The following is a 12,423-nucleotide window of genomic DNA, read 5'->3' as shown; positions in this document are numbered from 1 at the left end:
ACAGAATAGTGACTTGAGCTGTGAGGCTAGTGTCTGCCACACCTGCCTTTCCCAGCATTCTCACATCATATGTCTACCACACATTTACAGTAATATGACTAAGCTAGTTTGCTAGTCATATTCTCCTCCTAAATTTTAAATGGACACTGTCAAGATAAAATCAAGGGTAATTTCATATTCTCCTGTTGGGTATGGGACAGAGAGCCCAGAAAACTCTACACAGTGGAGGAATGTGGAGGATTCCAAAGACGATATGAGGACCTAAATTTGCAGAAGTTTAGGATTCATAGCTGAACTTTTTTCCCTCCCCATGGATCCAGGATCATCAGCAATGATCTATGGGTCTTCTTCCCCAGTGTTGGCTGAGCTGCCTCTGGCAGATGTATTGCCTCTCCAGGCAGATGTTTTGGGCATCTGGTGAGTGGGGTAGCTATGGGAACTAAAGTTGTTCAGAACAGCACTAACTGTCTCCGATGATGTTCAGGGAGTCTGGAGAGGAGCACTCCACAGAGAACAGATGCTCCTGCTCTGGCTATACCCTGGTCTCACCTTCAGAACCCCAACATTGGTGGCTTCAGTGGGCTTTGCTGGAGACGGTGTCAGAGCTGCTGCTCCCTATGCAGATCTCCCCAGTCTGGTTCTCCTAGACTTCTGTTACTTTAGCAAGCACTGTTCCCCCAATATTTTTAATGATAAAATATTATCCATGTCACTATTTCTTTAGGTGTGCACCTTGATTGTTTTTGCTCTTCACTCATTTTTTTACAATGAAACTCAATTACTGACATGGAATGTCCCAAACCTTCAGATAATCAGTGAGTTGAAACATCAAAGGAAGCTAGGTTCTTCAGTCCCAGAGTGCAGACCTCAAAGTTGCTCCCCTCCATTCTTGATTGTTAGCCAGGCTGGTGCCACGTCGGCTGCCACTCAAAGACTGTACTCTGGGTTCTCCAGGTTTGGATCATAGTTTAAAATATTCCACCAGACAGCTTTCCCCATGCCAGTCAGTTCTGTGGGAATAGTACGTGCTCTGGATCCTCCAAGCTTAGCACTGTGAATATCTGTTGTTGTACCCTTGGGAATCCAATTGATGCAACATCAGTGGCTTCATCCCAGGTTTGGGGAACCTGGATTGCAATGAAAATGTCCCATTTGGCCTTGGGGAAGACACATCCAATCTTTGGGTTACATTAAACAATGTTTGATTAACCAGATCTTTTGGACACCTGGGATTCAGTTACTTAAAACAGTTCTGTGCGCTGTAGACTTAATTTCATACTGTAATGTGCTAGGACAATGGCAAAATGCTGTTGTATTTGGATTTCCATCATGGCAGATGAATTTTAAAAACATAATGGCTCAAATTTTCAAAAGCCACTTCTCTTTTGGTACCTCACTTCATTGGCTGCTAACTTTAGAGGCCCACAGCCTGATTGCCAACGGCACTGAGCACCCAAATTGTAAGTTAAAGTCAGTGGAAGATGCAGGTGCTCATGACCTATAAATATCAGGTTCTAGGTGTCTAATATTGGGTCCTCAAATATTGATGTCTGACCCCTTCCCAAGCCAGCCCAAAATGCATGGCCATTACAAAGCTTTCTTAAGGTCAAGGCAAATGGGCTCTGACACACTAAAGTAAGGAAGGGAGCAAGTTTCATGATCAAGAATTTCTTAAGGACAGTGTTCTGCAACAAGCCTTTGCTCTTTCAAACCAAGGCACCGTTAGCTTGAGCAACTCTGCTGTGCCTAACTGTGACAATATCCTTCAGGGAGAAAGTCGGCAGGTTCTCCTACAAGATTTTGACTTTTACTTTTATAGAGATCCAGCAGGAACTGAATCTGATTTTACTAGTGGGAGATTTCTGGAGATTTGCTTGCCCCCGGGAGGGGCAGGACTTTGGCTATGGAGCTGATTGCATTACACCAAAGCTTGTCTGGAAAAGAAAGGAATCCCTGTGTTTATGGGGTGACCTTCTCTATGAGAAATTGCAGCCCTCCAGAGCCCCTGCTTTTCTTTAATGAGGTTTCAGGAGCAATAGTTTCACAATCGAGGTTTCTCTTCTTCCTCTCCATGGTAACAGGCTGTTTTCTCCAGGTTCCACTAGAGATTTAGGGCAAATGGAAAGATGGACTGATTGACTCCTGCAGGAAGATGTTTCATTGTATTATTGCAGAAGCCAAGAAAGCTGAAAAGGTGTATTGGTAGTTACTGTTTTTATTTGATATTGAATGCAGCACATAGCCCAAGATGAAAATATTAATGTCACATGCTGCTTTCTAACTGTGCCTAGATAAGAGGCTAGAGAGGGCTTTTTCACTCAAAATACTGTGAACTGTGGTTGCTATACAAGACTTTTAACTATTAGTATCCTTTTGTAGCCATAGATTGTGACTTTTGATAGAGTAGGGGAGACTCCTAGTGGGGAAAAGGTGACATCTCAACTTCTTAAGAAAAGCCAGGTGGCTTACTGGTTTGAAACAGGAAGGAATAAATATTATTTATCTAAACCTGCCTGAAAAGAAACGGTGTGTATTATCTATAATATAGGGATTCCCCTTACTTTTCCAGAGCATGATGTTCCAGTGAGCAAAGCACTGGGGGGAATTAAGAACAGGTATTTCCTTGGAAGGGTCAGATGGGAAGAAAAGAGGCACTAGCAATTCTTACCCATAACACTTTCCGAATCATTCTAGTGCTAGAACATTTGGCTGTATGTATTTAAACTGCTTCTCTCTGTTCTTAAAAAAGTGGTTGCATTTTGGGTTATAAAATCTAATGGGTTAGATCCTCACTTGTGACGGAGAATCATACAGAAAAGTTCAGCAGTGGAGGTGCCAGACACTCTTTGTACTCTTCCGGCCCTACCCTGGTTGAATATTGGGCTAGTCCTCCAGCATCATTTAGAGCAATTTAAAGGTTTCTCTAAATTACATGGACTGCCAATGACATATACCTCTGTGTCCCCCAAAGCAATGGTTCTCAACCAGGGGTACATGTACCTCGGGGGGTAAACAGAGGTTTTCCAGGGGGTACATCAACTCATCTAGCTATTTGCCTAATTTTACAACAGGTACGTAAAAAGTACTAGTGAAGTCAGTCTGTATAAAACTAAAATTTTATACAGACAAAAAGAGGAAGTAAGCAATTTTTCAGTAATAGTGTGGCTGTGACACTTTTGTATTTTTATGTCTGATTTTTGTAAGCAAGTACTTTTTAAGTGAGGTGAAACTTGGGGTACACAAGACAAATCAGACTCTTGAAAGTGGTACAGTAGTCTGGCTCTGCAGGCGGTAAGGCCTAGCACTAGCAATACCCTGACTCCCAGGGCAATGGGGCCTAGCGGCCAAAGTCAATAACAATACCCAGACTCCCAGGGCAGTGAGGCCTAATGGCCAGATCCAATACCAACACCCTGCCTCACAGGGCAGTAAGGCCAAGTGGCCAGAATCAATAGGTTCACTCTTGTCTGCAGGGCAGTTAGGCTTAGGGGCTTGAATCAATAGGGTTGGGCCGCCTCCCAGAGGGGGGCAGCCATGGTAGGGAGACTTGGGCCTTCCCTGCTCAGGACCCTGATAGTGGTGACCTCCGAGTGGCGTCCTCAGGTACCTGGGCACTTGCTTGAGTCTCAGTATCTCCAGCTCCCGAGCTGGAGCCTGCAGCATGCATCCTTCCTCTCCGGCAACTAGCCCCAACTGAGCTGAGCTGCTCCCACTTATACTGATGCTACATCTTGAGCATGCCCAGAAGGGACATGGGGGTGTGGTGTCCTCAGCCCACAGTGAGGAGTTAACCCTTCCCCATCCTGAGTGCACCCCATCATAGGCAGCCTCATCCAATTCTAGAGAAGTTCGCTGGAAAGTTTTAGCCAGGGTTTGTGTGCATGTGTGTTTGAATGTACACTCCCCTATTTCAGTTTGATATGAATAACAATCTAACTGTGCTTTACTCAGAAAATGTTGGTCTCACTTAGGTTAGCACCACCACATATTTGTGACAAAGCAAAATTAGCAACCTTTGGGGGAGAATACATGAAATGATAAATCTGAGTTCAATCTGATTTATGATGCTCTTGGCACATACCAGGAGAAATGACATACTTGGTCCAACTTCTTACCTCAGAAATGTGTTACACAAAATTGACTGTTTGCCCCCTGCCTTCATCTCCCAGTCTTCTTCTTTCTTGCCACTTTGCTATTCAGGGTCAGTGATTTTATAGCCTTCTTCTAAAACTCATGATTGTATACCTGGCTGTCGTGCATATTGGTCTCTCTAAGGCAGTGTTGGGCAACCTGCGGCCCGTCAGGGTAATCTGCTGGCAGGCCCCGAGACAGTGTTTACATTGACCATCCGTAGGCATGGCTGCCCGCAGCACCCAGTGGCCGCGGTTCGCTGTTCCCAGCCAATGGGAGCTGCAGGAAGTGGGGCGGGCTGGCTGCTGCTTCCCTCAGCTCCCATTGGCCGGGAATGGAAAACCACGGCCACTGGGAGCTGTGGGCGGTCGTGCCTGTGGATGGTCAATGTAAACACTGTCTCGTGGCCTGCCAGCGGATTACCCTGATGGGCCGCAGTTTGCCTACCACTGCTCTAAGGTCTGCTGATATCTGGTCTATGTATCAAGTCTTTGGCCTCCACTCTGGTTGTCTTACATCCATAGTAATTGCAAGAGCCATCTTACCAACATAGCTCTCCAGTCTCCAATAGCTAGGCCTATACCCACGTAGCCTAGCCTCTCTCAACTTGTCTTCAACTGAAGCAGCCCAAATTAGGCCCCGTACAACCTCATGTCGTTTCCCATCATGGAGTGTCCAACCTTTTGACCATCTTAACATCTTCACTGCCGTAGTGAATAGCACACTGATTTCCTTTCTTGTGACTGGTCAAGTCTCTGTTCCATACAGTAAGATGGGTCAAATTACAGCTTTATACATACATTCTACCTTTTACCTTTACTGGCATCTTTTTATCACAGAGAACTGGGGTCAGCTCACACCATTTGCACCAAACAGCTTTAGTATGATGCCAGGAGGGCACCATCATCAGCAACCATTGATCCTAGGTATTTAAATTATTTCACTCTTTTAAGTTCTCTGCCTGTGATATCCTTTATGGTGAGTCCTCCTCCCTCAGTTATCATAGCCTCAGACTTATCAATGTTCACTCTAAGTCCAGCCCACTCAAAACTGTGTTGCCATTGTTCAAAGCTGGCTTGCAGGGTCTCACAATCTTCTGCGCATATTACTAAGTCATCTGCAAACAGCATGTTCCAAGGCAGCTCCCTTCACATATTTTCACTTATCGCACCCAAAACAACTGCAAATTAAAAGGGGCTGAATTCTGACTCCCTAATGCAACATGTACTGAAAATTCTGTACTGTAGCCCTGTGACAGTGTTGGGACTCACCACCTGGCGCCTCCTGCTGGTTGTCTCCGGGAATTAGCTCAGTCCAGTGGAGCGCCCTCTGCTGGTGGTGTCCTGTCCGTTGTCTCGCCCTTGGTTGGCATCTGAGCCCGCGTCGCTCACCAGCTCACGGCATCCTCTTCAGGACCACTGCCCTCCGGCAGTGCCCCTCAGTCCATCCACACCCCCTTCCGGGTGGGAGGGTTGATCAGCAGTCTCTCTGCACCCCAACCACCATGTACAACCACACCCCCCAAAGTCTAATCCCTCTTGTCAGGGATCTGGCGTAGTCTATAATGGCCGCTCCCTATGGCTGATGGCTGGGTGTACTGCAAGGGGGGAAGGGAGGGACCCAGGCCCGCCTCTACTCTGGATCTTGGCCCAGAGACCCTCTGACAGCAGCCTCGCCGTCCTCCTTCTCTCCCCTCCGTCTGTTCACGTCCCTGGGCCGCTTCCCCTACAGTCCCTTGCACCCGCTAGGCCCTTCCCTTCAGGGCCTGCAGTCTGGCAGGCCTTGGGCTAGAGCTCCTTTCTGCTCCCCTAGCCTGGCCAGCACTGCGCTGTCCGCGGTGCTAGTCTCCCACCTCTGGAGACTGACCTTCCCCGGTTGAAGGCCTGGGACAGAGTGACTGCTCTCTCCCTGAGCAGCCTTTTATAGGGCTGAGCCTGGCCCTGATTGGCTGCCTCCAATCTGGGCCCTGATTGGCTCACAATAAGCCCTTCTCTAATTGGCTCCCTGTCTGTGCAGGCGCACTGGCCTGCTGCAGCCCACACTTTCAGGGAGCAGGGCAGTCCGCCCCACTACAAGCCCCATTTAGTTTTGAGCAAAGTAGTCACTCCATCATATATATCCTGGTAAGATGGACATAGCCTTCTGGCACATCTCTCAGTCTCAAACTCCATCAAACTAGTTCTCTTGGTACCAGACCATGCCCAGTTGCCATCTCCTTTCTCTGAATTTATCCATGAGCATTCATAATGCAAACATGTCATCATTCATGCTTGGTCTTGTCATGAATCCATACTGACACTTCCAAATTTCAACCATTCAACACAGATACTTTTCAGTAATCTTCTCCCCTACTTTCATAGAATGTGATGTCAGCTTAACTGAACAATTATTAGCACACAGAGTAATGTTTCCTTTATGTTAAAAAATAGGTATCGTAAAGCTTTTACACCATCGATCTGGCATTTTCCCCTTCTTACGAATATCATTTCTGGTTGTAAACTCACTTTTCTCAAATCATAGTAAGTTAGGGTGTGGGCTTCTGTGATTTCCAGAAACCACAAAGCAATATTACAGTATGTAAGTTGTTATATAATTAGTTGTTTAAATGCGTATCACATTTACCCTTTCTATAATACACTCAACAAGGCTAAATACCTTTCACCAACAATTGTGTTCTGGCCTGATTTGGGTTAGAAGCAGGCTACGTATTCCTTCTCCTCTTTGCTCAGCACAAGGCACATCAAAAAAGGAAGTAAAAATTAGTTTATTACATAGCTCTTGGGGACAGGCCTTTAGCTGTTATGAATCACTGAAGCTCCATTGGCTGCAGTGGTGCCACACTGATTTACACCATCAAAGAATCTGGCCCTATATGTTTTTGTATAAAAATGGTGTAAATATTGCATAGTGTGTTCATTCCCTTCTTCCAGCACACACACACACAGAGAAAAAATGCCCCAGGGACAACTGCCTGAAACAGCCTGCCAGGCTCCACCATGTATTGGCAAATTAAAAAACAAACAAACAAAACTTCATCAAGCTTGTAGTTTGAATGGAATCTTGTAAGGCAAATTAGTTCTTAGAACAGGAAAACAACTTCTTCATTGGTTTAAAAACAATCTGTCTGAAGGAAGACTAACTTGTATGTTTTAAAAAAAGATTTGGTTTACATTTCATTTTATTACATTTTGTATAGTTCATATTATAAAATGTATATCCAGACAGAAGCATTAATGTATCGCAGACCCAGCAATCTGGAAATGTAGAAGACCATCTGGATAAGATCAAGGAAAGCTGACTTCCAGACCAAATTTAAGCAAGCACTTAAAATCTTTTCCATTCTCTCTCCTTCCATTTTAAGAAAATGCTAATATAGCCATCACCAGGCAATAAGATAGAGGCGTATATTCTAGATATCTAATCCTACCCATTGTGACGGGTTATCTGAGCTACAGATTGCAGATGATTCATTTCTGTCCATTTGGGCCAGTGGACACTCTTGATAGTACAAATATTATCCACAGAAGCTTAATTTAAATACCAATTCATATGTCATCCCGCAATGACACTGTATGGTAGAAGTTTATTTAGTTGCAGTGTGGCAGGGGACTCTCAAAGTCCAACTGTTTCTTTGTTGCTGTAGTGTATTAGATGCTGTTTTTTAATGTTTTCCTGAATCCTTTCCATATATTCTTGAATCTGTTACTTTTTCACTAGGAACTCAGATTGTGCAACCCTTTCTCACAGCAGTGATCATTTCTGTGAGTAGTCCCTCTGCAGTCAGAATACTTGCACGAGTGGATGTTCACTGGCATAAATGTAGAAGAATCCGGCCTTATATGTGCTTCATAAAGCTGCAGGCAATAAACATCTCATTTTCTGAGAATAATTAGTTTGTTTGCTCAGGACATGGAATTAGGGCCAAAGGCCACAAAGTTTTGGTGTTTTAGTTCAGACCTTTCTCTAGAAAGATGTCCAAGTGCATTGTAAAGGAAGAGGTATGTCTAGTTCTCTACTTTACCTACCTATATTTCCCAGAATTAATTGCTCTGAAAGGGGAAATGTTACTCCAAGTGCTGGCATTGTATGATGCAGTGACGTCATTTCTGGATGTTTCACTCCTGGAGCCATTATTTGCTTTGTTCTTCACAGCAAAATTGATCAGACAACATTCCTGGCTTACTCCATCTGGTCCTGCAGTTACCTCTTATTTTGGGGTGTACTTTCTTTAGGCAGAGAAGGTTTTGTCTGTCCCTCAGATTGGATTAGAAATCCTGAAGAAAACATAGTTTATGGCTAAAGAGAAAAAGCTTTATTGAAAAAAAACTCATTATCAAAACCTTTGGCTTTCGAAAATATTTACAAGTAAAATTGTGAGGACTAAATCACGAGAGATGATGTGCACCCGCAACTCCTACTGAAAGGAATTGAGGGAACATTGTCCCAAATAACTTCCAATTCTGTATCTGAACACGTTTTATGCCTCTTGTTGTTTGTCCCCCAGTAGCTCTTTCTGTGTAAACTGTAGTAGCTTATAATTCCTTTTTTACTTGACTCAGTTAAAACTGAACACATTTAATTTAATTGCACTAAAATCTTCATTAACCTAATCACATTAAAATGTCCATCCTTAACACTGACCTCACCTATAGTAAGTTATATTCCCTACAGATATATGTGCAGTGCTGAAGTCTATCATATAGAGAGTCCTGTGGCACCTTTAAGACTAACAGATGTATTGGAGCATAAGCTTTCGTGGGTGAATACCCACTACGTCAGACGCATGACATGCGTATTCACCCACGAAAGCTTATGCTCCAATACATCTGTTAGTCTTAAAGATGCCACAGGACTCTATGTTGCTTTTTACAGATCCAGACTAACACGGCTACCCCCTGATACTTGAAGTCTATCATGTGTCATTTGTTTGTGGGAAATTATGTGGTTATAGCTAAGAGTTTGCTTTCGGATGTACCTTTTCAGGAATTGCATGTGTGGCGAGGCCAGTTTTATGTTGAAAATGAATGAACCTTAGCAGGTTCCTCAGACTGAGGGTGAGGGATAGGGTAAGGAACTATGTATGTAAGTAACAAAAAGAGAGAGAGGGAAAGCCAGGGAGGTTGTGACAAAAAATGGAAGCACATATTGGATTCTCTTGGTGCAGATATACAATGCAGTGATGAATAAGGGAAATACCTTTTTTCTGTTCAGTTTTACAATTTCAAATGTGGCCAGTCTGACAGGTGTCATGGTGATTCAAATGTGTATAAACTCAGGAATTTGTAGAGACTACGGCTATGGTAATTTAGCTACCCGAAGCCAAAAGTGATACTTAGGGTCAAAATATCTGGAGTGATGTTTCATTGTTTTCACTGGGAAAATTGGTGGCTAGATTATCTAAATAGTAGAGAAAAGTTATTTGTCATTCAATTTAGAAGTAATTCTGGAATTAATAAATTATTAAATATGTCACTGTACATGCAGAGACGAAATTAAATTGCTGAATTGAGGAAGAGAAGAATTTTAATTGTTAGGGGAAAAAACTCAATGGCACTATGGAGTTGCTTCTACCAATGTACTTATAGTGTTCATGAAGTATTCAAATGCCTTTTGATGGCTAACTTGTATAAATGGCCTTTGGTTTCAAAGGAAGTCTGTGTTTTCCTAAAAACAAGAAAGTCAGGAAATATAGTTGGAACAGTAAACAAGCAGCAGTGGGATCAAAGCACTAACAATATTCTGTGTCTCTTCAATTACAGCTAATAGTTTGAGCTACTGCAGGTACAGAGCTGTTTGCATAATTTCCTCCATTTTAAGGTATTTCCTTTATAGAAGTACAGTTACCAAGGATTTTTTAAAAATATCAACATGTGTATGCCATAGAATGATTCTCAGAATACCTAAAGTTAAAAATGAGACTGTTTCATCGTATATGCAAGAAAAAATGCTGACTTGTTTCCAAATCACAACAGAGTATCTTAAGAAAACATTAAATCTGAGTGGTGCTGATAAAGGTAAGAATGCAAAATTTTCAAATCTGGGTAACCAAAGGTAAGCACCTGACTCCACATTTTAGGCAACTACAGAAGTGGATTGCTGAGCACTTATGGAGCAAATCCTGAGTGTGAGCACTATAGAAAAGCCAAGAGCCTATTCTAGTTTTCAAAGAGAGTTCAAAGAAACTTTAAAAACATAGATGAATGCAAAAAAAATTGGACATGCTTTTTAACATAATAAACTATGGCACTGTTTACTTGGATGTGAATATAAAATATGTCATCTCAGATTTAACTTATATTTACCAGTGCATTGAGTAAACTCTTCTGTGTAGTAGCAGATCTGTACCATAGAAATATTGGATGAAAGGGCTAGGTTATATCTTATGTTATGATTTGCTAATTTCCTCTGTACAAGGAGTTAATGAAATGCCAACAGTATAAAGTTTGGGCCTGAGCACATTAAGATACGCCTACATGTTTATCTGCTAGTTCCCAAAGGACATCGTGTAATTGGCAGTATTTTTTAGACAAAACATTTTTCTAGATGATAGTTCAATCTATAAACAATAACAGTTGCTTAGCCCTTCAAAAGGGCCTGATCCTAATACTTCATTATCGGTAAGTTATTTTCTAGCAATACCTAAAGCTGTCATGTGTATGAATTGCTGATATAATGCTGAATGAAATGTTTTATTACAACATGACATTAAATCAAGAAAAGATCTCTGATTATTAATTCTTGGACATTCTTGGACTTGTCAACTCTGAACTGTGCTCTCTTGACTCTTCTGTAAAGCAGATTTGTGGGAAGTAAATTGCACACTATGGCATTTCTGATCTAATCTATAATAATACAGACAGTATCATGAGTTATAACCATCAATAACTGTCAGAAATATAGGAATAACTGTTCCAAACTATACAAATTATGTCAAACTGATTAATCCAAACCAGTTCAAAGAGAAGGAAGTTAGAATATTGCTTGATGACCTAGTTATCTACCAAGAAATCTCAGGAGATCCAGTGACTATATTCTTTTTTTTGTTTCCACTTCTGGGGTGTAGAGAAAAGAACTGAATCAGAGGAACTTGTTGGGGTAGGATCTGAAAGTGGATGGGGAACAATTGTAAGCTGATGGGTTTAGAAAGTTTTGTGGTGAAGTGTTATGCACCAGTTTACACCAGCTGAAGATTTGGCCTTTATGTCTACCTTCTCACTGACAGTGATATTATTAAGACATGTTCATTGTTCAATAAGACCTTTCAAAATGGTTTATAGAATTAATATTTTGTGGAAAGAGGGTTCAAAGTTTGGGAACTCCCTCATTAACACAAACCCATCCTTAGGAATAGAGTTCTCAATACCCCAAGGAAGGGACTTTAAACGTTAGATTATTCTGACTGGTATACTTGAGTTATTGCTTTTTCATAGTAATCCACATTTTTCCACAATGACACTCAATTCCATACTTTTATGAAAATTTTGTTTGACTGCTAGTTCCTTGATTCTCCCCTTTGATAGACTAAAAGTATTACCTCAACAACTCTTATGACCCAGGAAGGCAAGAACTACATGAGCCCCAAACTTACACTCAGACCTGGAACTAACAGCTATGTCTAGAAAAGTTAATATCTGAGAACTACCAACTTCTGCCATTCAGTCTGTTAATGAAATTAATTTTCTGTTGTGTTTATCCTACAGGGCTCTATGAAAATTATCCAACCAATGCAGAACCAGAATGCTGTGATGTCAGATGGGGACTATTACCAGATAATCAATCCAAAGGGACTATAAAAACGAGTGACTCATCAATGTGTCACAGGACATCACTCACAGTTTCATCAGCATCAAGACTGTGTAACAGCAGACTTAAACTGTGTGTTCTTGTATTAATTCTCTTACATACAGTACTTACAGTCTCAGCAGCACAGAACTCAACAGGACTGGGCTTTGGAGGCATAACAACTTTGGAAGATAATTCAACTAATGAGGAATAAAAGAAAGGATACATGTCAAATGATAGACACACAACAGGCCCATGTGTACTACAGTCAAATATAACAGAGACTGGGTGCTTTTACCCTCAAATCACTTCTTGAAAGGCCTTCTGGGTAAAATTAAAAGGATGGGCAACAATCCAAACAAGGACACATGAACACAGCTTTTTATTGACTAAAAGGCTGTATGGTGACTTAAATTTCTCACACCATTTTATACACTGTGTTTTAATGTTTGGAGTTTCTTTTTTTGTTTGTTTTTTGCACTTGTTAATACAGGATTTTATTTTTGGGAC

General features: G+C 41.9%; 1 protein-coding gene across 1 annotated transcript in view; it reads left to right on the top strand.

Annotated features, from left to right (window-relative positions):
- FAM155A (family with sequence similarity 155 member A) overlaps window positions 1-12,127 on the top strand; it is a 784,329-nt gene extending 772,202 nt beyond the window's left edge. Inside the window, exon 3 of the mRNA XM_024209217.1 lies at window positions 11,832-12,127. Coding sequence (XP_024064985.1) covers window positions 11,832-12,127 — 296 coding nt within the window. The remainder of the gene's footprint in view (window positions 1-11,831) is intronic.
- The last annotated feature ends 296 nt before the right edge of the window (window positions 12,128-12,423 follow it).

The sequence above is a fragment of the Terrapene carolina genome, unplaced genomic scaffold, assembly GCF_002925995.2.
Source record: "Terrapene carolina triunguis isolate 2854851 unplaced genomic scaffold, T_m_triunguis-2.0 Scaffold21, whole genome shotgun sequence".
NCBI lineage: Eukaryota > Metazoa > Chordata > Testudines > Emydidae > Terrapene > Terrapene triunguis.
Note: the sequence above shows the minus strand (reverse complement) of the source record. Positions and strands in the feature narration are given on the sequence as shown.